Below are 27,763 nucleotides of genomic sequence, written 5' to 3' on the forward strand. Positions count from 1 at the left end.
GCAGTAGCAAGCAAAGGAAAATCAATGACCACATAAATATCACGTTTGTGCACTTCAACTAAATATACAGCAATACCCTGCTCCCAATTGGTCATAATGTTATCTTATTGATGAGGGAATATTATAGGAGAGGGAACAAAACACCAGCCATAAAGTGAGGCCAGGATATGTCAAACTTGCACTCAGGCCAGTTAGGCATTTCTTTTCCATTCATTCCACTCTTTGCAACACATCTGCCAAAACTGTGATTTAGCTAGTATAGATCCCCTCCCTTTCTTTTTGCAGGCCCCATAGGAACAAAAGCACTGCATCAATAATGGATGGTAGCTAGTATAGATCCCCCCCCTTTCTAACATTTATCATTTATTCCATTTCATGTTAGAGGAAGTCTCATTAGAGAATGATGAGGGAAGGATGCTTATGGGGTTTCTTGATGAGTCAAAAGGTAGGTCTTTTCTCTTCTCATAATAATTCATTATAAAGAAGCTCACTTTTCCTACTGTCACTCAACTTTTTTTCTCTCATGATTTTTGTTTAAATTATTAAATTTGATGTCTCTTTGCTCGATTCATATCTGTTGTCCTTACGGGGGATGTCCTGTTCCCTTTGTCTGCTTGTGCCTCAGGGAAATTCTTACTAATCAATTTGGTTCTTCATTGGTGTATGCTGCAGATCAAGCAACATCAGAGAGCACCATACCTTTGTCTCCCCAATGGCTCTATGCCAAACCAAGCGAGACTAAATCAGTGCTTTCTGGTGCACCAGGGGTAAAAGACTCTTGCTTTCTTTCAGTTAGATACCTACTTTTGTGTTCTTAATATTGGAAAAAAATTAGCCAGCAGATGTTTAAACCATACTAACTTGTAGAAGTCTATATCCCACTGAATTATGTTCATTTTTTGACAGCCAGCATTAACATTGGAGTTTGCTAGTTCATAGTCAAGAAAGGCTTCCTGTGGATTTAATCTGTATTCTTATTATATCTGTAGGTCTATAGAACAATAATTTTGTACATCCATCATTAAGATGTAGCCAGTGATGGAGACATTAAGATGAAGCACTTCTATACCATAGTGAGAAGTTGGCTATTGCTTTTGTACTTCTTAGTACTCATCACAAAACTCCAATTCGGTTTGTTAAAAATCTACGTGGCTGCGACGATTGCCATATTTTCATGAAGATGGTCTCTAAGTATTATAAAAGGACTATAATTGCAATTGCAATCGTTTCCATCATTTCAGTGAGGGCTCTTGTTCTTGTTCTGATTTTTGGTAATTGTGTATCTGCTTCCATTGTGTATCAAGACATAAGCAGCATAACATGTCAAATTAATTCATTGCTAAAAATTCCAAAGAATTAGTTTTTGTTTTTTTTTTTTTTTGAGGTAAAAATCAAACTGTTCACCAACTCAACTTAACTCTACAATGACCCAATACGTTGAAAGGGGAAACCTTCCACAATGATTGATCTGTACCACATACCATGACCTGCTTTTCTAGCAGTTCATGTGTCATGATTTTTTACCAGCAATCGTTGCAGGAACAAGCTCCATCCTTAAAATGATGGAAGCGGTTCCTATCTCTGACAATTATCTCCCTGTCGTAAATCTTCGAAATCAGTTTTGTTGCTACATGGCAATCACTGCAAGCTCGAAGATTCTTCACTACCCTTATGGGAGTTCCAGGACTTGTGCGGATAAGTCCAAAGGCTATAGCTAGCTTCTCACTATGCTGACATAAAGCTCTCCTCTTCTCTTCTTCATTGGCATCGAGTAACACTTCGCTAGTTCTAGGGGCAAAGCCCACTGCCTTCAATCTTTCTGCAACATCATCTAGCATAGAATATATCTCTTTGGAATGGGGATGCCTGCAATCACCAGCCATAAACTGATGTACCTTGTTCCCAATCTGAATTGAACTACAACCAGGGGTCTTCAAAATCCCTCTCTCTGTCATGAATCTCCTTAACTTGGCAACATTGTTCCACTGAAGCTTGGCAGCATAGATGTTTGACATGAGGACAAAGTTTCCATCATTGAAGGGTTCCAATTCAACAAGCTGCTCCATTGCAATCTCAGCTAGTTCAACATTTGCGTTGGCTCTGCAGGCATTCAGCAGTGCTCCCCACAGAACTCCATTAGGTTCAATGGGCATCTCTTTGATGACGTTGTAAGCCTCATCCAAGTGTCCCGACTTTCCCAAGAGGTCTACCAAGCACCCGTAATGTTTTATGTTGGGTTCAAGCCCATATTCCCTTCTCATTAAGTTGAAGTACTCCCTAGCCTTGTCTACCAGTCGAGAATGATTGCAGGCAGATAGAACTCCGATGAACGTTATATGGTCTGGCCTTGTTCCACTCGCTACCATATCCTTGAATCTCTCAAGTGCTTCTTCTCCACGACCATGCGTAGCAAGGCCCCCTATAATTGAATTCCATGTGCAGACACTCCGCTCAGGTAGCTTTTCAAAAACTTGGGAAGCTTCGTTGATGTATCCACATTTCACGTACATGTCTGTGAGGGCAGTAGCAAGAGTAGAATTCAAGAAAAGTTGGTTCCGGTCTATATATCCATGAACCCATTTCCCCATCTCAAAAGCTCCAAGGTGGGCACAAGCAGAGAGTACGCTGACAAGAGTAAGCTCATTGATCTCAACTCCTGCTATTTGCATCTGATGGAATAGAGCGAGTCCCTCGTTGTACTTCTTCTGTTTCACATAACCCGTGATCAATGCAGTCCATGAAACCACATTCCTGTCGATCATTTTATCAAACACCAACCGGGCACACTCCAGATCACCGTGGTTTTAATAAAAATAAACCAAGGCCGTTTGAGAGTATATATCGGACGCAAAGCCTTCACCTTTTAGAATGAGGGAATGCACTCCTTTCCCTTGATTGAGATCCTGACAGGCCTTCAGTAGGATCGGGAAGGTGAAGTTATCGGGTTCAAGTCCCTGAGATCGCATTTGGATGTATAGTTCGATAGCGTATTTGGGAGATCCGCGAAGTACGCTGGCCTTGGCCATCGTGTTGAAAACAAAGGTGGATGGCTCCGACATCTCCTCGAACACTCGGCGAGCATAGTCCATTTGGGATGAACCCAGCAATGAGACTACGAGTTTGGCAAGTAGATTGTCGTTTTGGTAGGAGGAGGTTTTGATGATTTGGGCGTGGATTTGCTTCAAGTGGATCAAATGGGTGCATCTTTTTAGCAGTGGAAGATGCAGGAATTCAGGTGGTCGACGATGTAACACAGGATTGGGATTTTCCAATGATCTAGTGGGATTATGGATCTTGGTTCTGTAATTTCCTATAGTTGCAGAATGCATATGGTTGAATTAGCAGCACTTGGCAGCCTTCAAGGCTGAACCAGGAAGGGAAGAAACAGCAAATGGGCTTACTTGCGAAGACCCTCCGGTTGTAAGTTTTGTTCCACTGTTCCAATACCTGAGGTAGGGATTTATGCAGTCAATATATACAGGATTATGTTTGGAAGCATGGTTCATGATCTCGGTATCGGCTGGATCGGATCGGATTAGGATCGTCCAAACTCGGGCAAATATGATACTTTTATTTTTCTTTTTTTATTAAAAAAATAATGTTTTTACATTTTTTATGTCTGTCCGTGCAATTGGATTGGATCGATATTGGGATCGGTCTCGACCAATATCGATCCGATCCAGCCAAAATCGGCCAATCTGATTCGATACCGATCCGATCCAATACCTCATGCAACAAAAAAAGAATGATGAAAAAATAAAAATAAAAATTATCCTAAGAAGCCTACACGGCTACACTACTACACTCTACACTCACTCGGAAAGTAAGACATAAGAAAGTCCTATTATGGAAGGGGAAAAGGAAACCTAATAAGCCTAATAATTAGGAACCACCCGCTAGAGTGAGGAATAATTTTTATTCTCTCAATTACACTGCCCGTAGCCCGGAAAAATTAGGAAACGCCTCTGCTTAAGAGTTTATTATATATAGAATGTGGGGGTGCGAGGATCATCGCATAGGAAAAAGAGGGGAACACCACACAACACCCAACCCAGTAGTTGTCTCGCCCTAGATACCTTTTTGAATTGTTCTTTCTACCCATAACATATAATCCAATGGATCACAATCGATGGACCAAAAGGTTCCTAGAAACAGTCGTTATACCGTGAAGGGAGTTATACGCTGAAAGACGGAGATTGTCCAGAAGAGAGTATGATAGGGCAATGGCCAGGTTAGACGCTATCGGAGACGAGCTGGCCGGTAAGGGAGATAGACGAAGACGAGGAGGAAAAAGACGATGATGAAGATGTTGAAGACAAAGAAGAAAAAGATGAAGACGACGACGGCAAAAACGCATGTCCGATATGTCTGAAAGTATTAAAGGATGAACGTCTGATAAAGAAGCTTCGCTGTCATCATCGGTTTCACATTGCCTGTATCACCCAATGGCTGAAACGAAGCTCCACTTGCCCTATTTGCCCGACGCATCATTAGAACTTTTCGTAATAGAATTTAGAGCTTGATTATGAATAATATTCAAATTATTATTATTTTTTTTTAATAATTGTATTCATATAAACAACTATAGAGAGTATTATAGACTATAGAGTGGTTTACTATTTTTTCTTTCCTTCTTTTATTTTTTATTTTTTATTATTAATTATCACCCCCAATGCTGTGCGCATCGTGCAGCACAACACCCCTCAGTACTGGGGGCGATAACGATCCCTGAGATGAAATATTTTAGTTCACGGGGGACTGAATGCGACAATTTCATACCACCCTAATGTCCTATATCTAGGCATAAGAACCGGATTGAGATCCTCTCCCGTGCGAGGCGATGTCCAGTGCACATCGTCCAACTGGGAAGGCCTCGATCCACATGCCACTGTACCAGGATGTGTGTGGTGATGTGGATCGAAACCCCCCAACCGCACGATGTGCGCTGGAGAGGATCTCGATCCATAAGAACCTCGCAACCAATTAGTATGCAATACCGGATTTAGTACATATTTTATGTTATGGAGAATAGTTTCCAAGTATATGGCTTATAGGGTAAGATGCAAGCAGCCTTCCAAAATCCCTATATTGATACTACTCCCAATAACAGGTTCTTAATCTCCTATTGGGGTTTGCCTATTCGGCTAATGGTTTCTGGTGCTTCCCCAGTTTGAGGGTGGTTTATTTTGAAGGCAGTACAGTAGGTGGGCTTTGTCCCTAGCATTAGCCAGGCGTGTACTCGATGCCAATCATCATGATCCTTTGGTCCTATTTTGCTATGAAAGTTTCTAATGTAAAATTACCTGACCGAGACAAGATGAGCATGAATCTAGAGCTCTCCTGAACAGAATGCTTCGGTTATCATTGTCATTGAAACCAAAGCTCCCACAGCCCTAATAAAAACAAGGACCAAATTTTATTCCACCCATTGGGAAGAGAGAATCTCTTAATCTACGGGTTTTCGTGGTTAGATAGGACTCTTAGAATAGTGTAAGGACACATCGACCCTACAATAGAAGGTAGAGAGAATAATGGCACCCCAATGACTAGATTCTCCCCATCCACGCAGTAGAAAAAAATTGTGCAAAGGTTCTGAATCTATGTTCCAACGGAAAAGCTTATAATTACATAGCCCATTGTAACGGTCACTTGATAATACTATTGATGAGGTGCTTCTGAACCAATCCACGATTCTTGGAAGACCCGCATCGCCGTTCTCCCCATTATCCACTCCAAATCAGAAGTCGGTAATGGTACTTGACTGGCAATAAGTGACACAGCTTCTTTTGCTTCTTTATAACCACATTCAGGCACAACGAATGGGAAATCACTGCCACAGTTCATTTACAACAGGAGAAAGACGTAAGATGCTTTTCCCCTGTTCTTCCCCCAACTATTGACCCCCCCCCCCCCCCAAATGACAAAAAGTGATAAAATTACCTGCCCCACATGACACGGTTCGCACCGTAGCTTGACACAATTTGTGAAAGAAGGTGGCATGTATCTTCATATGGAAATAGATTCCGTGACACCCGGAACAAAGCACTGAACTTCACGTAGACCTGGCAAATAATAGCTCATTTCTATACTTGACAGAATGTTGGTCTTAAAGAATTATGGCTCAGTATAACATATAAGATTTTGTACTGGCTTATTTAGCAGATCTCTGGACAATACTCATTGATGAATAGCTTCATAGTAACCGTTAAAGAAATAAAGCCTCAAAGACCATTGTAAGGGGCGAAGTAGATGAAAATAACATTGACTGACCATGTAGTTACATGCAAGTAAAAAGATCCTGAGATTAGAGGATAATGACTGGAAAGAAGAAACTTTTCATAGATATCCAGGGTATGTCGACTCATTTTGAAACAGTGGCTTGATTGAAAATCCCTCTCCTCCCCCCCCCCCCCTCCGTCTCCCAAAAAAAAAAAGAAAGCAACTTCTTAAATTGGACACATTAGGTAGTCTTTAGGGTATTAAACTATTAAGATACCTCACGACTTAATTTGTAGTCAATAGTATTGAGATAGAGTCATACCTGTGGGAATCGAGACAGCTTTAGAAGAGCAGAAAAGCCCTTCTCTTCCTCACCATTTCTGTGATGCATAAGAATGGTTATCACTCTCAATTATGAGCTAAATGTCAAAAAGAAGCCACAGCAAGAAAGCAACTATACAACAATGAACAGACATGGGTGGTTTGCAGAAAGCCAAATGATCAAGTAACACAACTGTTGAAGGGAAAGCTGAGCAAAGCTCCTCAATTTCTGCAATATGAAGATTGAGCCCCTGCAGAGAATAATCTCCAAGTAACTACTTAATTATAAAGCTTCTAGTGCTCATTGTATTGGAAAATTTGGGAGATTAGTAATCCACCTCAGCAGGAAAAAACAAAAAGAAAATTAACAATAACAGTAATAGTAAAATCTACTGGAATAAATAGACATGCGACCAAGTACTAGCTAAATAACATAAGCAATCATTTGTTCACCAGAACATAAAGCTATAGATTTCATCTACAGAAACATCATTTAATTGAAATACCTTCATACACATGAAACCCACGGGCGCTCCGAGTTCTCCAGCCTTAGAAAACATTGCTCTGCCAATTTCAGTTGTCATCTGTATGGATGAATTAAAACAAACATAAATACTTGCATCATGATAAACAATAGGAAGAGCCTTTTATTCCATACATCTGCTGTACATACAAAGGGGATCAGAAACCTTGATTACATGGATCCTCCAGGGATATATTCCATTTTAGGACTATCAATCCCTCTTTGTGGACTATAATGTGGGATTCCATTACTGGTCAGTGGATAGCAATCACCACGCAAGAAAGCAGCTTAACTGCATGCCATTCTGGATAGTATTCCTCTCACAACATCGGAAATAAAAATATATGACAGAGAGAAAGAGAGAAGGTGGATTCTAGAATCTGTACTGCAACAAGTTTAGGTTCTAACAAAAAGCTTCAAGAGTTGCAAATGTTTTCAATATTTTCAAATTTATTTTACGTCTTTAACAAATCCATTCTGAGTAGGAAATAGGCCAGGGTTAAGAAGAAAAAATACCCGCTGACCAGAAGGCCAAAGATATGGATTGAAGCGAACAGCACAATACCCATCCTATTGTACAACAGGATTCAAAGAGTGAGTTTCCCGAGATCAAAATAGGGGAAAGAAATAAGTTGCAGTCTGATGAAGTTACGTTATGACAATGACCTTCAAAATGAGATGCTCAAGCTGGTTAATCCCGTTTCCATCTTCTGAAGGGTTCGCAAGGCAACAACCAACAAATTTGGACGGGTACTTCTTTAGGACACTATGTCAGCATAAAGCTTTGAGTAAGGTAATGACAGTTGTTTATTGGGTTTTGAAAATTAATAAAGCATCAACATTGAAAAATAATTAGCACAAGAACTGTTATCACAGTTGATACCTATGCCAGCATATTTAGATGACTTGAATCATCTGCAGCACTTGTAATTCAATTGAAAGACCACATTCTAAACAAGATGCATGAAGTGCTGAATTTTTTTAAGGAAAACATTTTGTTCAGTCTGATGGGTGGTGATATCATCCAATAAATGGTTTACTAATTCAGCAAGGAATGAATGAACAGATAGGTAGAATAGCAGATGTATGCAGGTGCTGTTATTAGACTTGGATTCAAAATTCAGCTTCAGCCACTTGGTAGTCTGGCAGAAGGAAGGAAGGAATGGGTTTAGAGTTTACTGACCTTGTTACTAGAGAATGATCAAATTTATGATTGATAGGTTGGACAATTAGAGCACCATCTACTCCTGCTTCTCCCATGCACTGTAGTAGCAAGCAAAGGAAAATCAATGACCACTTAAGTATCACTTTTGTGCACTTCAACTAAATATACAGTAATACCCTGCCCCCAATTGGTCATAATGATATCTTATTGATGAGGGAATATAATAGGAGAGAGAACAAAACACCCCCCATAAAGTGAGGCCAGGATATGTCAAACTTGCACCTCAGGCCAATTAGGCATTTCTTTTCCATTCATTCCACTCTTTGCAAACACATCTGCCAAAACAGTGATTTACCTAGTATAGATCCCCTCCCTTTCTTTTTGCAGGCCCCATAGGAACAAAAGCACTGCATCCATTATTGGATGTAGTTGAAGTTGGGACTCAACCCTTGGTCCTAAGTACATTCACCCAGATTTACCAAGATTACATGTAACATTAATGAAACTAAATGGATAATGAAATTAATGGTATCTCAATATAGAAGATATAGAATTATCCAACTTGCAATATCCTACTGCATAATTCTTTTATAACTATCCAAATTTATAACGAACCAAAAGAGTCGAGTCAAGGATGTGCAGAAAATCTAATTTCCTCTAGTTTTAAGTAACCACCACACATTTTGTACAATGAAAGTGAATAAGCTATCCCTAGTGTGCAAGCAAGGACAAAATCAATTTACATCTCTTAATGAATTTCTATGATATAGCAGATGTTGAAAATCATATCTTTAAAGACCCCAAACGTCGAGGACTAAAATTAAATTGAATTAAACCTGATCAGTGACAGAGAATGGACAAAATCCAAAATTTATGTTATACACTCAGTAAATGCAATTGTCACTCTATAATACAGATATGACCGGAAAGGAAGAGCTGTTGCAAGGACAAATCACAATGATCTCAAAAATGAGTTGGTAGAAGTAGAAGCAATCAGAAGCAGACTCAATGTCCTCATTTAAGAGTTCATGTACTGGAAGACAATCACAAGTGAATCCACTAAATTGATCTCCAACTCAGTTCACCAGAACTGAAAATGGAAAACAACTCAAAGTGTATTTCCAAAACCAAACAAATTTGAAATTATTTTGTAAATTAGAATTTGGAACACAAACTTCATTACTTCCTTGAAGCAATGGAATTTATTCTGCATCTTCAGATACCAGACAGTTTAAAGTGGGGGGAAGAAAATTAGACAAGGAAACAAACGCCAATAAAAATAAGACGAGGAAATGCTTATAAGAGAGAGCCGCACGCACCTTAAGCAAGAAATCAACGCTTCCTGGTAATGACGGTTCTTGGCCTGGGAAATAAGGGTATTTGTCGGCAGCCTACCCGGAAAGAGAAACAAAAATGGTGAAAAAAAGAACGAGACAAATAAAATTAAGCAGAGCTGGGGTTTCTTCAAATTTGGGTATTTTCACCTCTTCAGGGGAAGCCCAGACATGCAAATGAGAATCGATGATTTTGGGATGAAAAACCCTCTCAGACCCAACCATCGCCATCTTCGTAGCAGAGCTTCGAAATCTGAGTTTCACCGTGGAAGGTTTCGAACGTAGCGAAGAATGAAAATGGACATGGGAGGTCCAAACCAATGAAAGCAGAGGTTGTTTCAGGCTTATTAGTGCCGCCATGAGTCCATGACGGAGTAGATACACTCGGTGCCTTCTTGTTTTCGGAACCGTGCTTCCGACTACTCATTTGGTTGAATCACCCAACCAATTCGATGTGCATAAAAAGCATCTAAGGGCATTCTCGCAATTACAGTACCCAAATGTGATTTACATAATTTTTTTTCCCGATTTACTTAAACGTTGGGAGTCTCCCAATGGGCATCTTGCGGGTCTAGTAATCATGAGGTTGGATAGGTATGAATTGGGGTGTAAGTTTGGCATGTGAACCTGAGCCCACACAAGGCTTGGGTTGGGTTTTTCGGTTTGCAGGAAGAGCTTAAACTGGGATTTTCAGATCCGAAAGGGTTGAGCCGGCCCTGATTTTATATAATTATATATTATTTGGGCAAGAGATAGTGGTTAGTGTGGTTCCGCGCCAATGAGAGCTGGGGAATCAACATAGGATTTTAATCCTCTTCAATTCCTAAAGCTCGGCAGTGCAACAGTGCTAAGTGGAGATGTCGACACATGACAGTTCGGACATCCAACATTTCGAACTCAATATAGTCAATGAGCTCGGACCGTTGGATGTCCAAGCTGTCATGTGTCGGCATCTCTCCATGTAGCATTATTGCATTGCCGAGCTTTAGGAAATTGGAGAGGATTATTTTCTTTTATGCAAAAGCAAAACAAAATATATTACTAGGTAACATAGGTACAGCCTTGAGTCAAGAGAATACTATCAGCCCTATACAGTTGATAAGTTAGACTTGATAAATGTTCAGTAGCATCTAAGAAACTAAGCAAAAATGATAAATAAGTTCGTAAAATCGAAGAGAAAGATTGGAGAGTTAGAAGTTTGAGAAGTGTGGGGTTAGAGACCCATATGTTGGTAATCGAGATATTGTGCTGTTGTAGAGCTTCCCAGCCAACCCATAGACCGTACACTTCTGCCTCCAGACCTGTTGTCGTTGTCAGCCAACCTGCACCTGTTAGGATACTTTGACCATCTATCAAAACACTATAAGCCCATCGTGCTAATTTAGGATCTGGTTCAAATAGTCCTGCGACCACCAAGCCAGATAAATTCACATTAAACTGTTGACTAGTGATTAGTGGTGGCAACAAGAGAGGTGAGTAGGATTCATCATAAGCCCAAGTTGGAGGTGAAATATTCATATCCGCTAACCAGCGGAAAACATTGTTAAAGACCAGCATAGGGTCTACAATAGCATTACACATAACCACCTTGTTTCTTACAAACCAAATAAAATAGAAGGTTAAAATAAAAAATGAAAAAAACCAACGCAGTGAAGCCTTATCCAATTGAAGAGTGCCAAATAAAGAGGTAACGAGATCAATGAGAGATGGAGCAACTAGATGCTCAGTTCTCAATTAAAGGGGACTCGAAGCCCATGCATACTTAGTCCAATCACAAAACAAAAAGAGATGCCAAATGGACTCAACACTAGAGCCATAGAGAGCACATTGAGGCTCGATAACCATCCATTTCGATAGGGTGCCACGAGTTGGTATCCTTGAGGCACAGCCTGTCCTGATTGGAGAAGATTATTTTCTATCAACATGAATGAGATTTTTGATTTCATACGGGTTAATGTTAATGTCGCATGCTCTTGTTTCTTGGCGTAGGGGCCATACCAAACAATGTTCTTTTTCCCATATTAGTTATTACATATTACTTTTAGGCTGTGTTTGGAAGGCAAGACAAGAAAAGAAAAAATTCAACCCATTTCGGATTACGAGTTACGATTTACGATTTACGATTTACGAGTTACGAGTTATGGGAGATGGAGAACACGGAAGGCTGGATTACGAAACTGTCTCCCCCATAACCAGAGCAGGAGCTGTACACCATCCCTGGCTACTCCAGTAAGTCTCCGCCTCCGAAGGTTCTATTATCCCATTGAACATCTGGTCTTGGCCACTTAGTTGAGTTTCTATCTCAGTAGTAACGAGAAACCCTAAACACCTAGGTGCCCTAATTAACCTTTATTCTTCTCAGGTTGGTTTTCCTGGGACGATATCCATGAAATCAAGAAAGACTCTTTAAAGGAGTTCTTCGATGGAAACTTTGTCTCTAGAACACCGAAAATATACAAAGGATACAGGGATTTCATCATCAACAAATACAGGGAAGAGCCTCTTAGGTGGCTCACTTTCACGGAAATTCGGAAGTTGCTGATCGGTGATATCAACTTGATTCACAAGGTTTTCCTTTTCTTGGAGAAGTGGGGGCTGATTAATTTCAGTTCCACGGCCTCATCGCCGGATAATGAGCTGACGGTTGCCGAGGAGAGGTCGAAAGTTAAGCTCGAGGAAGGAGTTTCCAATGGGATTCGTGTGGTCGCTGTTCCTTATACCTCCAAAATTGTTTTGCTATCGCCGAGTGGGAATGCTATTGGTGAAGCTATCGGCAACGGATTCCGATTGCCACCACTTGCATCTTCTTTGGATGTTTTTGGTGACCTTTTGCGCCAGAAGGAATCGGTTTGTGGAAATTGCGGGGAAACTTGTTTATCGGGACGTTATCAATCTACCAAGGTACTCTTCTTCCACTTTAGAACATTCTTCTATGTCTATATGGATTGCTCTTTGTTTTTTATGTGGAATTATCCGTTCTCACCTCCATCTGATACGCTTACCATTTCATTCAATAGATTTTCTCTTGATTGGGGGGAATCTTCAAAACCAACGCGTGAGATTTTGCCCTTTTAAGGTTGGAAGAATGGCTGTCAGAATTGCCATTTAGTTTCTCAATCGAGAGAAGACTGTCTTAAAATTATATGGAAAAACACCACTATAGATGGAAGAAATTAATTTTTGTTAGTCCAGGAAAATACCACCGTAGATGGAACCAATTAAATTTTGTTTCGTCTGTTTCTATAACACCTAAACCTCTTGCTGTGAAAATTTTGTAGAATTTCCGATTATACAGAGTAGGTTAAGCCCTTTATCATGACATGGATATAACTGTTTTTGGTGAACCATAAAACTAGCCCAAGTGAGCTCTACAGAACAACCCTCCCCTAAACAGATTATGGTCGTCAATCTACTATTCAAACCGTAAACTATCAATCAGCTGCAGGAGAAAATCATAGCTATGACTTTATTTCTAGTCAACATGCTAGTCTGAGAAGGTATCTGACAACAGCATATATAATTCTATTACCAACTTTTTTAACTATTTAACTACTTACTATTTTAGCTGCTCTAATGTTTTAAGTCCCTCCACATGTCTCTAATGAGTGAAACCCAGAAAACCTAAGAGATAAAATGTGGAGCCTCCACTACGAAAAGATGTGATCATAAGAAGATTTTCACCTGCATAGGGAGTAATATCTCCAGTACAGGGACAGTTAGATGGAGAAAAAAGTAGACAAACCCCACAAATGAAGATTGATCCGATGAGCTTAAATGGTACAGCAGCAAAAATACCCAAATCTGGAACAGCAAGACCCAGAAACAGGTGATTTTGAATAGAAAAAAATCCTAGTATGTTGGAAGAAACGCTTGAATATTGCACAAACCTTCTAACAACGCAACAAATTGTCGCTTCCATTGAGTTCCTCTACTGCCCAAGTACTTGCTCCAACCTTGTACAACACTGATTTGGCCAAGAAAACACAAAAACTAGGTTTTCCAAGTATCTGAGGCAAAACTAGGTGAAATTAACAAATTTCGACCCATTTCGTTCGAAATGTAATATTTAAAGCATGGTCAAAGAAACGTTTTGGCCGAAATTTCAGTGAAATTTGCCAAAACCTCTATATTTCGACCTCCAGGGTATCATGTAGGGTTTTGTTTCGAGCCCTTGCGAAACCGAAATATTTTGCACAATTTCGCACAATTTCGACGAACTGTGTAATCTGAAAATCCAAATTAAGGATCTCAGATGCAAATAGGCCCAATAATCAAATTTGTAATCAAATCTAAGATAAAGGAAGCAACTGCACTGTCAAGGGAAGAAATAAGATTGATGGAAGGGGGGAAAGAGAGATGAGATCGATCTTCTTGGGAGAAAGAAGAAGAGAAGAGAAGAGAAGAGAAGAAATCAGATTTGGGACATCAATCCCGTATGCACTGCTCAACAACACCAAAACTCTTTAAAAAAAACTCGATACTCTTATAATCATCTCTAATTGATGGGGGGATGTATTATTATTATTATTATTATATAGACCTTTTAAAATTCCTAATTTGACTCATAAAAGGACTCTTAATCACTCTAATACACTCAATAAAGTAAAGAAACTCAAAACAGAATTCTATCTAGCTATTAAGTATCCTAATCAAACTTAAACACTCAATTTAACTACTAATCCCGTAGACTAACACCTTCCCCACTTTATAGGCTTATAATTAGGCTCATTACATCAATAAGCCCAAAAATAAGAAGCCTAAGGTCTATAGAACCCAACCATGAGCCAAAATAATATCTTTTGAGGCCCAATTGACCCAATTGGACAATCTTAACTGCATCACTGTGTACCATTTAGGTAAGCATATGTTGGAATATATGTTATACATTTCCATAGTAGAGAGCTTGTGAGCAATGAAGCTCTTGTATACATCTGTGGTTCTCACCTTCTTTTGAGGGCTGTTAAGGAGTTTCAATTCTCCAGTCCTTTGCTACCATGGTTTCAAAATGAACCGTAGTACTTCTATCTCTGATCTCTCTGCTACGGTTTTTGTCACCACCTTTTCCCCTTCAGTCACCATCGCCTCTGCTATGATTGCTGTCGCCACCTTTTCCCCTTCAGTCACCATCGCCTCTGCTACGATTGCTGTCGCCACCTTTTCCCCTCCAGTCACCATCGCCTCTGCTACGATTGCTGTCGCCACCTTTTCCCCTCCAGTCACCATCGCCTCGGCGGAAAAATCTTAATACATGGGCAAGCAGTAGGATAAAGGTTTGTGTTGTGGATTTCATTGATCTCATGTTCAGGCAGGATGCATATTTTACTTTCTGTGAAGGATCAAACAGCTTGGTAACCATCTTATTAATTGGTTTCATGGGTTCAGTGTTTGAACTGACGGAAGCAGTCAATAGTGTCTTATTGCTCATTTCAACATAATTTAAGCACTGCAAACTGGTGAGTGCCGGCCACCATGGCTAGCCTCCCTGGTTTGGTGCAGTCACCACCCAGGCCCCCCCTCTCCCACCACCCGCCCTGCCCCCTGCTCCCCCTCCCTTTCCCTCTCCTTCCCGTCATGGTTTGGCCTGGAATGCCCTCTTCAGCCAGGCCCCAGTGCCCTCTAGGGAAGGTCTTCCCCTGCACTTCGTTGCCCCTTCCTCTGCTGGAAGCTCTAAGGTTTCCCTCTGCCCGACTACCCTTCTGGACCATGAAGCAAGCTTCTGGCTCAATTCTTTGGTAGGCCAGTTCATTGGAAGCAGACCACCATTTCAGATTGTTAAGCTCTCCCTCACTAAGCAATGGAGTCTTTCAAGGGAATGTTGAAACTTACCTGATGGATAATGGTTTGTTCATCTTCACGTTCTCGGCTGAAAATGACAAGCTCCGTGCGCTTAAGGGAGGTTCATGGCAAGTTGGTCGGAAACCAATCTTCCTCCGTCAATGGAACCGGCATCTTCAGCTTCATCGAGTTGACCTGAGTACCATCCCTTTGTGGATCTCCTCGCCTGGTCTCCCTCTCCATTATTGGTGTACTGACGGGCTCAGTATAGTTGGTTCTGTGTTGGGGAAACCTCTCTTTTCTGATGCAAGAACCAAAAGGAAAGATCGGTTATTTTTTGCTCGAATCTATATTGAGGTCTCTGCTGAAGAATCCCTTCTGTCCTCCATCACTGTTGCTGATGATGAGGGTTTCTCATTCACGCAAGAAGTTATCTATGAATGGAACCCTCCCTATTGCCTTGTCTGCAAAGTTTTTGGGCATGATTCCCATAAGTGCTCCCCTAAGACGGTTGAGATTGCTGACTGTGAAGATCCTCTGGTTTCCTCAGACACTTTAACCTCTGCTACTTGGAACCACCACTCCACTATCTACCCTCCTCCGCCTCATCCTCTCCCTCCTCTTGGCCCAACCTCTGCTTCTGACCTCCGATCGCCCAGCCGTGGCCAACGTCGAAGTCGCCGTCGTAGGGCCCCTCGTCATCGAGTGAAACCCGCCTCTAGCTCTCCTCGGGAGCATGCGCCTGACACTCTTCCCTTACCACTGGTCCATAGCCCTACAAGGACCAACAGTAATAATCGATTCTCTGTCCTGCGGTCCGTGGTTGACGATAGCCCTGCAAGGACCTGTATCTCTGAGCTCTCTGCTACGGTTGCTGTCGCCACCTTTTCCCCTCCAGTCACCATTGCCTCTGCTACAGTTGTTGTCGCCACTTTTTCCCCTCCAGTCACCATCGCCTCTGCGCCCCAGGCTATTGACATCGATCCCTCATCTTCTGTTGAAGCTTTCTCCCTGCCTTTGCGGAAACCCTTTCGACAAGTCACCATCTCTCCTCTCCTTCCTCTGTCCCAGTTGAGCCTGTTGACTCTGTTGATCCTGTGGAGCCTATTGTCCCTCTGTAGGTTCCCCCTAACTCTCTCCCCCAAAACCTCAGTATCTCCTCCTTTCTCAAATCAATTGCTAAGGGATTTCTATCCCCTAGGCCTTCTCTCTCCCCGATTTCTACTATACAAGTTGTGGTCCCCTCTTTGACTCTCTCTCCTTTGTCCTCCCCCTCTCTGGCCCAGCCCACCTTATGTCCCCCTTTGGCTGGCCCAGCTGGTTCAAATGGGCCAGTTTCCTCTTCTCTCTTAACCCATAACTCTTCCCGGCTTTCCCACCCCCCTCATCACCCTTCTGCCTCCCCATCTCTCCGTGTTTTTCGACGTCGCAATCCCAGCTCCCCTCCTTGATGTAGCCTAGGTGAAATAAATCTCACTTAGGACCAGGTTCTGTTTTAGGGTTGGCCGAATGGGCAGTTTAGGGTAACTAGGGCAAAATTAGGGTTAGGAATGGGAGATTGTTTTATTGGGTAATGGTCTGCAGAATTTTAGGAGTCTATTAGAATAGGTTTTAATGAGGTTTGAATAAGAAATAGAAATTCAGAAATATTAGGGTTAGGGTTTTGGGTTTTCAGATTTAGGATCTAAGCTGAAACTAGGGTTTAGGAGCAGATTTAGGGGATGGGCTTTAGGTCGAGTTTTCCTAGCAGGGAGGGGGTGGTTCGGCTGGACTTTGGTGGGGTTTTGATGGCTGGTTAGGTCTGGGCAGATCTTAGGGTTTCTGGGTTTTTATGTTGAGGGAGGGATTTAGGGTTTGTAGTGGATAGGTGAGGCTGCAACTGAGATCGAGTGGGATGGTTACTGTGATGGACCGGTGGTTAGGTTTTGAGTGTAATCTGATGAGGGAATAGGGCTGTGATGAATGTAGATGAAGCTAGGGTTTGGGGAAGTCGATTAGGTTAGATGGAAATAAGAAGAAGAGATGATAAAGTTGAAGGAAATTGCAACTCTTACTGGAATTGCAGAATTTCAGCAGCAGCAACCTTGAAGAACTTGAAGGAAGAAGAAGACGAACCTCCCGATTTGCAAGATGCAAGGAGTCGCCGGATTACTCCAGCCCTAGCCCTTAATATTACTCACAAGGGGTCTTGATATGACACACAAGACAGAGAAGCAGCAGTAGTCATGGCGGCAGCAGCAAGAAGAAACAAAATTTCAAACATAATAGGTGGGGGAGCCTCCCACGATTCTACTATTTATAATAATAAAGGGGGGCCTAAAGGCCTTACAAATAATCAATCTAAAGCAATCCTAATCAGATTAGGAGTTGGGATTCCTAATCTGAATCCTAATTATAAAACATAGAATAGACTTATACTCTAAATAGGAGTATAAGTGTAAACAACTAAAACAAATAAAATAAAATACTAATCCCTCTAAAATCGTGGAGGGGAACTAAGAAGATAAACCATGAAAAAGACTGTTTTAACCCTAGGCTAAAAAGAACAAACAAATAAAAAGGCTCCAACGAAAAATCAAAGAACAGCCAAATTAATCATGGTTTTGGCTTCTGCATCACTCCTTTTCCTAAGAATCGTCCCTACATTTCTTACTCCCTTCACGGCCCGGAGATGGATCCGCCTTTCAATTTGGATATTTGGAATTGCACTCGAAGTTGTGAGTCCATTGATCTGGGATAGTTGGCCTCCTTTGTGATGGGCCTGGTTCTTGGGTTGCTAGCAGTGCTTTCCTTTTAGTGCTTGTTCTTTGTTGGGCTTTGGCCCATTTGTTTTGTCCTTGCCTTTTGGTAGGGCTTGTTTGGTTTTGCTTGTTTCCTCCCCCCCCCCCCCCTTCTTTCTTCCTTTGGTAATTGAATTATTTATTCATCCAAAAATAAATAAAAATGAACCGTAGTATCCTTTGCTAAACATGGAATATATTTTATGCAGTTCCATGGTAGGGAGCTTGTGGTCAATGCGACTCATGTACTTCTGTGGTTCTCACCTTCATTTTGAGGGCTGTTAAGGAGTCTCAATTCTCCAGTCCTTTGCTACTACGGTTTCACAATGAACCATAGTATCGTTTTGCTAAGCCTGGTAGATCATTCATATGCTCCATGCATTTAATTTTGCCATCCGCAAAACACTGTGGTTTTGGGTTCTAGAAACTTAATTGTTTCCTTGTATCCAAATGTTCTTTTTTATGTTACTAATTTCTTTTTACCCCATTTATTCTCACACAGGGGAGCTTCGTAATGCTTCAAAAGTGGAAAGTATGGGGAAAGCAAGACTGTAGATGATACTAAATTCATTGATTGCAAAGATAATGGTGAAGCAGATTTTTGGAATGATGCAGAAACTCTTCTTCTTTTAGAATCTTTCCTTAAGCACGGAGATGACTGGGACCTTGTGGCAAAAAATGTTCAAACCAAAAGTAAAGTTGAATGCATCTCAAGACTCATACAGCTCCCTTTTGGGGAGCTTATGTTGGGTCCAACCAATGTGAAGGGTGATGGTGGGAACTTTATTGGCAACACTGGTAATGTCAAACAAGGTCCATCTACTCTAGTTGATTCTCAAGAGCCAGTCAAAAGAGATGGTCAATGTCACACACGTAACGAGGCTGATCTGATTGGAGAGGATAAGGCCCAAGGCCATCCGTTGAAGCGAAGATGCATTGGAGCACTTGCAGATGCTAGTGATTCACTGATGAAACAAGTATGAAGGCTAGTATTTGTCTTGGTTTTGAAATCTTTTCAGCATGGATCCCAATAAAAACAAAAAGGACTTCTAGGGATATTCATGATGTCAACATTTTCTTTTCATATTGGGTATTGTATGTCTCTTCAGTTTTTGTCTTAAGTTAGTGAGAAAACCCTTTTTTTCCCCCTGATTTAACATATTATTTTTGCCCTTTTTTTTGTTTTTGTTTTTTTTGGGGGGGGGGGGGAAGTATTAAGTTTGGAAGGGCATTGTAAAATTGGTGGAGGGCATCATAGTTCCCTGAGGAAAATGTTTTGGTTGTTGCTTTTTTTTTAGTGAAACTTTGATTGTTGTTTCTACACTAGGGTTTAACAGTTTCCATTCCAGAAAATGTGAAGAGAAGTAAAATTTTGCAAGGATTTTTTTTCTGAAAATTAATGTTTTGAATACCAATAGATTCTTCTTTTAAAAAAATGGAGACATTTTGTCAAGTTATGAACTGGTTGCCACCCTTTTATTCCTCTAATATTATTTGCAGTAGGAAACTAAGACTACCCTTTTTTAGGTAAATCTGTTATCTACAATGGTGGGGCCCCAAATTGCAGCTGCAGCTGATGAGACTGCTGTTATGGCCTTGTGCAATGAAAACCAACACACAAGGGAGGTATTTGAGGGAAAGGAGGATATTGTCACCAATCAATTAGCTTGCCCACTTTAAATAACAAAATACAGGGGTTAGTATTTTTTTTGGGTCCTGATGATCGTATAAAGTACATTTGTTTTTTCCGTTGTTACAATCTTTTGTCCTTGGTGTTAATTTTGCCCTTTTTCAGAGTCCTTTCAGTGGCTGACTCGAAATCGAAGATGGGAAAAAGAAACACTTGGTCAGGTAATTTTACATTAGAAACTCTCATAACAAAATAGAAACAAAGGTTCATGATGGGTGTCAAAGAGTAGGGTGATAGTAGAACTATTGGCTATTTAGATGCTTTTATTCATCTTCCTATTATTCACTATTTTTGAGTGAGGATCGTGGTTTCTGGTGGTGTTACTACCAACTGGCCAGGCAACCTCCACAGCAGAAGGTTTTGTATATTGCCAACAGGAACCTGAGCAGGGATAGCCTGCGATAAAATGTTGTCTGGTGTTTTCAGTTACACAGTTTAGATTATTTTATTATTAATTGATCAAAAGTAGCTTTATAAAAGAGATACAAGGGAAGCCAGACATCCTTTTGTTGATTGTTTTATTAGTTAAATAATTTTGTGTCCATTTAATCTGAAAATTTGTTATTTTGCTGGATAGTTTGGAATATTGGTGCTTTCTTTACATTTACAAGTAAGCTTGGTTTTTCTGATCACTCCTATATCTACCTGTACAATCTAGAATTATTCTGTATCTGCCAATGTTCGGTATTGCTTTGCAAGGTTTAAAGTATCGTAGCGGACCATAACAGCAAATATGTATACTAATACGATACATAAAAAAAACAATTGTATCATCCCTCGATACAGGTAAGATACACTCGATATGCCTCCTTGAAACGTACAAATATAAACCGTGAGTGAAACAAAACCGAGAGCAACTGAAGGCCTTGGAAAAAATTTTTTCTCTTCGATCGGAGTTGGGGGAAATCATCTAACATAAAAAAAAATAACTTAATTTTTACCATTTCAAAAAGTTTTTGGGATTTGCAATGCTCAAATCATAGATCAAAACAGATTTGGGGAAGAAAGAGGTAAAGTTGCAGATCTCTCTCTCTCTCTCTCTTTTTTTCCTTCTTGTTGTGCATCACTAGATCAGGTAAAAATGAATCAAATCCTTGCATCAAACTGATATATATTTACATATTTCATAATATGGTGTTTTATACTTCAAAATTGTTTTTGCATGTATCCTAAGCATAGTTATCAAGGCATCTCCTAGGCATGTTTTGGATCTGGGCGACTTGTCACCTTAGTGGTATCGAACCAGTTGGCTCTTATTTATACATCATTCATAAATAAACAAATACGCCCTATTTGAATCTCATAAAAATAGTTAAAAAATCAAATTCCAAAAAGATAAAAAGTCAACTCCCCCAGTTCGAGAACAAAAATTGGATTTTTTCAGCAGTAGGTGAAATTTTCAACCTTCTAATGCTGTGTTTTTTTCTCAAATATAAAAATTCCATAAAATTAATATAGTAAAATATTGCTAAAAACTAAAAGTGTGGTAAAATATTCATTTGTTTTGATATCTAAAAATAATATTTTCATTCATAACGATTTTAACAACATTCATGCACACCAAATATGGTTTGATCGGAACAGAACTCCTTCAACATAAATCAGATTTAAGCAATCTTGGATTTGTTGAAAAGCTGTTTTTGTGTTCTACCTAATACAAAAAGTCTCATGTAAAAATAAATCATTTGACTAATCAAACTTTTTAGAGAACAAGAACATTTCTCTAAATTGAGGGTAGTTTAATTACTTATAGATAAAATCATATTTTCTAAGAACTATATATAAACAAATGTGAGACTAGTTATATCAGGACAATGACTGATTCCAAGAACAATATAAACCAAATATATGTTTTTATTGTTTCAAACTTCCAATAGCTTGCTTCTTCAGTTCTTTTGTCTTCTAGTTCTATGTTGATTTTTGATTACTTGATATGTGACTTAATATTGATTTTTAATGACTTTTTGTGACTTAATGTTGATTTTTTGATGATATAGGGTGTGTATTGTAGCATACTAAATAATGATAGAAAAGAGGGGAAATAAAAAATAACACTTGGACGCATTGGTCGCCTAAGCGAGCGCCTTGTCTCCTAAGCCCTTAGGCACCCCTCTACCGCCTTAACGACTATGATCCTAAGCACATTCATTTGTTTCTTAACCATTTCCGTGTGTATATTTAGCATATCTTTGTCTCTCCAATACAATAATATATGTCTCTTAAAATTACCCGCTTCCTATACGCTACCCGATACCAATACTTTAAACCTTGTTGCCCCGTTTTTTTTTTTTTTTAATTATATGGAATTTGTTTAATACAATAATAATGCTTTGTGTTTTTGTTTCTCTTACAGAACCAGATGTGGTTCCTCCAGAAGACTCCACAGTTGCTGCTCATGCCAAGTTATTAGCAGACCAGGAGGATAGAGAAACTGAACATTTAATGGCAATCATCATAGAGACACAGTTTTCTCTCTCTCTCTCTTTGGTCAACATGTAGAGCTTCCTGCAAATTAAGCTACGTGACATGACCCTTGCACCAAAATGAAGTTTGTCTTTCAGGGTGCCTTTCTGAAAGCATCAGTAAAGCACCATTATATCTTGTATCTTAGATTACTATTGGTTATAGTGTTGTAAAATCCAGAATAACCGGGCTGACTGAACTGGTTTTATTTACTAGTTCAGTCACCAGGTCTAGCTTGTTATGCTGGACAGAGGTATTATTGCCTAGAAGATTGGATTAGTCGGTTCCTTTGCTATGAACTGGCTGAAAACCATTATTGCTTACCTCTATATATATGAATATTGTTACCGCTTCTATTCGGGATTTTGCCATTGTGATTAACAGCTGAAGAAGGTACAGTGCAAAATCAAACATTTTGAAGAGCTGGAGCTGATGATGGAGGAGGAATATTACCTAATACAGGAGTTAAAAGAGTCACTCATTCAGGAGTGGGTTGATGTCTTGCAACAAGCATTTAATGCAGACATTTTAAAATGGAAGGATCAGGCGAGTGTAAAATTTTTGTAGCAAATGTGTTTTGATTGACTCAGTGGCCTTGTACAACTGTAGAAGAAGTGAAGTGTAATTTTTTAGGTAAACTTGCTTCTTTCTGGTGTCTGTTATGTTGAACTTCCATTCTTAAATGCACTATGTAAAAGTCCTGCTGCTGAATTTGATCATTTGATTACTCAACTCTTTGTGCTGTCCATTTTTTGCACAATCATTGGCCTGTTAGAATTCTCTCTTTTACTCTCTGGTATTGATAAACATCCTATCAGTAATGATTTCCATGATTCCATCATATGTAATGGTTTACACCAGATTGAATACCATTTAGGCTAAAGTTACTTTTCAAAATTTTAGGACAATTTCATATTAATGATTCCTAGCTAACTTTGGGATCAAAAGGTTTTCTATAAGGGGATTTGGTGATCTATTTTCTGAGTGTTAATATATCAGACTGCAATTTTTCAAGTAGTTGCTCAGCAGGTCATGTTTGAGTTCAGAAGGAAAGCTCTATCATAGTCGTTGAATTTCCATCATATTATGCAGGAAATTTGGCTTTATAATCTATGTATGTAACCTTAGGTCTTGTATCATGTAGCTCATCTTGTCTCTGGATAGCTTCCCCTGGGACTTGTAATCATATAGCTCATCTCGTTAAATTTGAGACCCCCTTATGATAGGCCAACTGTTAAATTTTGATGGCCATGCCCACCATGAATAAAGCTTCTCCTTTGATTTCTCTACAGTTCCTGTAAAAGTTCGAACTCCCTAAACTTTTCAAACTATTTTAAATCCATAGGGGATGTAAGCATGGCCTGATATATTGTCCAAGGAAAGATTATGATCAACATGTGAACCACTTGAGCTGCAACAAAAGTATGGCTGATATTAAAGACATAATGGGATGGATTCCACCATCTGGCACATATAACCTTGCTCTCATCTGGAAATATTTGACAAAATGGAAAGGCGCGAGAGAGAGAGAAAGAGAGAGTTTCAAACAAGAAAATTCACAAGGAGATTTACACATACAAATAAATATTCACATCACTTTGTTTGTAGCTATAGTATCTGTACAACCTTTTCTGGTCTCTTGTCTCTGCTGTATGCACATCTGTACACGACTTGGTTACAGAACTGAGAGAGGTATAGACATTTAATCTGCCAATATACAATATACTAGGGCTTCTGAGTTTCTTCTACGTGAATTATGTCATACAGTGACAATTCTGCACAAGTGGGAGAAGACATTTACAGTGTGTGATTCCTAAACGCGTAACATTTTCTCCTAGCTAATTCTTAATTGTATACAGTTGAGTGCAACATTGGATGTAGCAGCAAATTTCTTCCGATATCTACGACTACGATCTAATCAAGCCTAAATTTTGGAATGTTCGAGCTTTAAAGAAGTTCCCAAAGAGGAAACCAGTTGCCTCCTCAGGAGGTTTTGGAGGCAAACTTGAGTTCTGTTTCACCCACAGAATGCTTTGCCCAATCTGTTGGCAAATTGAGTCGATATCCTTAGGATCAACAGGGTTACCAGAGACATCAGTGACATAGAAAGTATCTCTTGCTTTTCCACCTTTTCTTGAAATTTTTGCTCTTTGAATCGACAAACTATTTTCCCGGAATATCCTGGTAATGTCTGAGAGGAGTCCAACCCGGTCCTCTGTGCATAGCTCTAGCTCCATTCCCTGCAACACCAAGAAATAAATATAAGAAGATTATTAATATTGTCGTCCTTGATCGGAATTTTTCTCTGGGAGTAGTAAACTTCACCTCTGAGGCACGCCTCTCAATGGCTGCTTCAAGACATTGTTTCACACGTTGTCGTTCAGCTTCTGAGCTCACAGGGAGTCCATCAACATGCCGGATATAATATTCCTTTATGAAGACAAGAAATATTGTTAGACCTAAGCCACATTAACTGAACAAATACCAGGGAAAATGCAAGTCTCCTGAGCCATGACTTGGTGATATGAGAGAACCAACATTGGCCATTTGGTTACTTTCACAGGTCATTTCTCTCAAGCTAGATCATTTTTTTTTTCCGAGCATGAGCTTACCTGGTAAGCCTCCTTCCCTTCGGTATCAACTGTTCCATGAAACACTACATATTGCATGTCTGTTAGTGTACATATGGTGTCAAACAAGAGCTTTGGCCGGTCTCTGGACCTCACAGTAACCACAGTATAATCCTTCTCTATGCAATCCAATATGGTAACATGGGGTCTTGATCTCATATCAACAGCTCCCTCAAGCCCTGGGCTTTCAACCCTTTCATAATCTCTGTCGGCAAACATCATCTGGTGTAACCTTCTTTCGGTGTGCATTACACCAGGTGCTGGTAGTGTCATTTTTGCTGCTTTCAGATCATTATTGCCTTTTAGGACATTGCATAGGAGTTCCTTGATTGTTAAGAGCCTTTTTAGATCTTCAATGGCACACCCTGTGGCCTCATCTATGATGTTAACTACAGCTGCTGCTCTAGCATTGTGTGTCCAGATCTCAGCATTTACCACATGACAATGAAGGTCAGAAAGTACAGCACATACTTCGGACAGTAAACCAGGCCTGTCAGTGCCAGTTAGTTCGATTGAGGTATGTTCTTTTGAGGGCATCATCCCTAAAGAACCTCTTAATGAGGGTAAGAAGCAAGCATCAGTCTCAATAGTCTGCAAGATTGAACAATAACAAGAAATGTTAAAAAGATGGTCCAACAAACATCGAATTTGAAGATGCAGGGGAAGGGGAATATGTCAAATATAAGCAAGTTATAAAGGCTTCAAACCAACACTTACTTTGGGGGTGGGGGTGATAGATTACAGGGTAGGATAGAGGAAAGACTTGCAGAACTACAACTGATGTTAGGAAACTTTTAAATTACCAACAAATATTTTATTTGGATAGTTTAAAATTATCAACAATTTTGAGTTTGAGAGGCTGAAAATTTTAGCTGAAAAAAGAACCAAAGCAAAGGCAAAACACCAAGCACTAATCCTTCTTGTACTTTGAAATCATTACATTACCACAAGGGTGAAATAGGATAATATTCACCGAGGACAGGCAATAGAGACCTTAGAAGGAAATAAATTATAGCAGGAGGAGGAGACAAACAGTAGTAAAAACATGGCTAACCTTTTGGATGTAGTCGATGATTTCTCCATCTCTGATTTTATTCCCATCATGGTCGATCACGTTAAACACTGAAACATTAAGTTTTGGAATGAGCACAACATAAGGCACAAAGATAAAATTCAGTTAGTTTCATTGAATTTGATATGGGAAGTTATAGAAGTAATCATACCATCCATGAACCAGCCACCGTCGGAAGAGATGTAAGCTTTTGTTATAGTAAGATTTATATCTGTTAATACTTGAACAACTTCCAGGAGAATGCCATGTTTGTTTGCACTGTCAACCTAAACAAGAAGTTCAGTAATTCCGAAGACTGTTCACTTAAAAACAACCCAGACAAACTAAACTAACAGAACAAAGAAACCTTTCATGGTACGATAACTAGGTTCTATAAAATCTAGAATCAAACTAAAACAGAGTTCCAAGTTTCTGCAAAATCTAGTATCAAACTAACATAGAATTTCAAGTTTCTTCAAAATCTAGAATTAAACTAACATAGAGTTCTAAATTTCTGCAAAATCTAGAATCAAACTAAAATAGAGTTACAAATTTCTGCAAAATCTAGAATCAAACTAACATAAGAGTTCCAAGATTCACCTGAATAACAGTAGCATGCTCACAGGCATCATTGTCAATCACAACTCTGCATCAACCAAGGCAAATTAGATTAAAAAAATGAACCCAACTCTCAAAAGGGGAAAAAAAAAGTTCAGATAGCTAGAAGTGATTCTAAAACTAAAAATAAGCTCTTTCTATTGAAACTTTATTTGCAGTTTTGGTTCAGTTGATCAAATAAAACAAGAGGATAAAAAAAAAGAAGAGTAGTTGCAGGGCCAATTCACTACAGAAGCATTTCAATTAAAACCTGATAGGAAGAAATTCCAGACTCCAAGAGTAGAGAAGGAGCAAGAAAAATATCAAAGACTCTTTGTATAAATATCTGAAAAAAGAAACTTGAACTCCACAAACTACTGAAGAATCAAAGACACTACCCAGAAAAGGGTCAGGACAAAAAGCTCAGGCAAAAAGGAAAAATGGTTTTAAGTATGAAAAGAAAGAGAGGAGAAATTATACAAAAAAAGAAAAAAAAAAAAAAAAAGGATAAAGAAGAAGAAGAAACTCCAAATACCTTGGTGGGTTCACTCTCCTTATAAGCTTAGCAAACTCATCATCCATTCTTGGATTATCAAACCTCCAAACGAACCCAATAACAGAGGAGACCAAAACCAAAACGAGAAGTAAAACAATTTAACGGAATTCCAAGGAGAGAGGATATATAAAGATCGTTCCTAAGTTAAAGGAATTCAAACTGAGAGGAGATAAGGCACAGAGCGAGAGAGATGAAGAAAGAAGAGGAGACCTTAGCCTTAAGAAAACCGACTTCAGCGACAAACTACATTTTATTAGTAAGTTTCAATTCCAAAAAATCGGTCAGTCTGTCCAAAAGATTAACGTACGGCATTAGGCTAATGTGTCGAGATACCGTTGGCTAGAGAAGCAGTTATAGAACTGCCCTGTCTGACCAAAAGCTGCCTACACGCAGAGGCAGAAATTATATTCTCGCTCCACTACTACGGTTGGACTTCGGACTTTGGCGGTAAAGGTAATCTCTCATCGGTGGAGGAGGTGCTATGGCTTTATGAATAGATATGGTCTTATCAACCGTTGGATGAGAATCTCATACAGAAATCAACCATTGTTTGGTAACTGGATGTCGGTAACAACGTAACTCGCGCTCCACAGGGGTGGCACTCACGAAGGTGGAGAATTTCAAAGTCACGTGAGGATGTGTGACATGGCTTCTCCTTA

The 27,763-nt window shown here is 39.7% G+C and overlaps 3 protein-coding genes across 3 annotated transcripts; all 3 read right to left on the reverse strand.

Annotated features, from left to right (window-relative positions):
* Positions 1-1,436: 1,436 nt before the first annotated feature.
* On the reverse strand, positions 1,437-3,435 carry LOC122670785 (pentatricopeptide repeat-containing protein At1g08070, chloroplastic-like). Its single transcript, XM_043867770.1, has one exon. The coding sequence runs from the start codon at positions 2,760-2,762 to the stop codon at positions 1,521-1,523; it is 1,242 nt and encodes a 413-aa protein (XP_043723705.1). The 5' UTR covers positions 2,763-3,435; the 3' UTR covers positions 1,437-1,520.
* A 2,191-nt stretch (positions 3,436-5,626) lies between these two features.
* On the reverse strand, positions 5,627-10,054 carry LOC122670784 (4-sulfomuconolactone hydrolase-like). The gene is made up of 10 exons (XM_043867769.1): positions 9,713-10,054; positions 9,548-9,619; positions 8,247-8,326; positions 7,730-7,829; positions 7,580-7,633; positions 7,047-7,124; positions 6,694-6,791; positions 6,542-6,599; positions 5,941-6,062; positions 5,627-5,830 (listed from the first exon to the last, which is right to left on the reverse strand). Exons 1-10 carry the CDS (start codon positions 9,920-9,922, stop codon positions 5,659-5,661), a joined length of 1,044 nt encoding a protein of 347 aa, XP_043723704.1. The 5' UTR covers positions 9,923-10,054; the 3' UTR covers positions 5,627-5,658.
* A 13,761-nt stretch (positions 10,055-23,815) lies between these two features.
* On the reverse strand, positions 23,816-27,300 carry LOC122670783 (ACT domain-containing protein ACR6-like). Its single transcript, XM_043867768.1, has 7 exons — positions 27,084-27,300; positions 26,552-26,597; positions 26,124-26,238; positions 25,955-26,022; positions 24,883-25,491; positions 24,596-24,700; positions 23,816-24,510 (listed from the first exon to the last, which is right to left on the reverse strand). The coding sequence occupies exons 1-7, from the start codon at positions 27,128-27,130 to the stop codon at positions 24,178-24,180; spliced, it is 1,323 nt and encodes a 440-aa protein (XP_043723703.1). The 5' UTR covers positions 27,131-27,300; the 3' UTR covers positions 23,816-24,177.
* Between the last annotated feature and the right edge of the window lie 463 nt (positions 27,301-27,763).

Source organism: Telopea speciosissima, chromosome 8, assembly GCF_018873765.1.
Source record: "Telopea speciosissima isolate NSW1024214 ecotype Mountain lineage chromosome 8, Tspe_v1, whole genome shotgun sequence".
NCBI lineage: Eukaryota > Viridiplantae > Streptophyta > Magnoliopsida > Proteales > Proteaceae > Telopea > Telopea speciosissima.

What these genes read in the sequence shown, in the direction of transcription:
- LOC122670784 (XM_043867769.1), bottom strand. Translation starts at nt 9,922, where the DNA reads ATGGCGGCACTAATAAGCCTGAAACAACCTCTGCTTTCATTGGTTTGG. An exon ending in TCTGGGCTTCCCCTGAAGAG is followed by an intron (nt 9,620 to 9,712) that starts GTGAAAATACCC and finishes CTTTCCGGGTAG; the next exon opens with GCTGCCGACAAATACCCTTA. An exon ending in GCTTTCTGCAAACCACCCAT is followed by an intron (nt 6,600 to 6,693) that starts GTCTGTTCATTG and finishes TATGCATCACAG; the next exon opens with AAATGGTGAGGAAGAGAAGG.
- LOC122670783 (XM_043867768.1), bottom strand. Translation starts at nt 27,130, where the DNA reads ATGGATGATGAGTTTGCTAAGCTTATAAGGAGAGTGAACCCACCAAG. An exon ending in AGGAGAGTGAACCCACCAAG is followed by an intron (nt 26,598 to 27,083) that starts GTATTTGGAGTT and finishes TGGTTGATGCAG; the next exon opens with AGTTGTGATTGACAATGATG. An exon ending in TCATCGACTACATCCAAAAG is followed by an intron (nt 25,492 to 25,954) that starts GTTAGCCATGTT and finishes TCAATCTTGCAG; the next exon opens with ACTATTGAGACTGATGCTTG.
- LOC122670785 (XM_043867770.1), bottom strand. Translation starts at nt 2,762, where the DNA reads ATGATCGACAGGAATGTGGTTTCATGGACTGCATTGATCACGGGTTAT.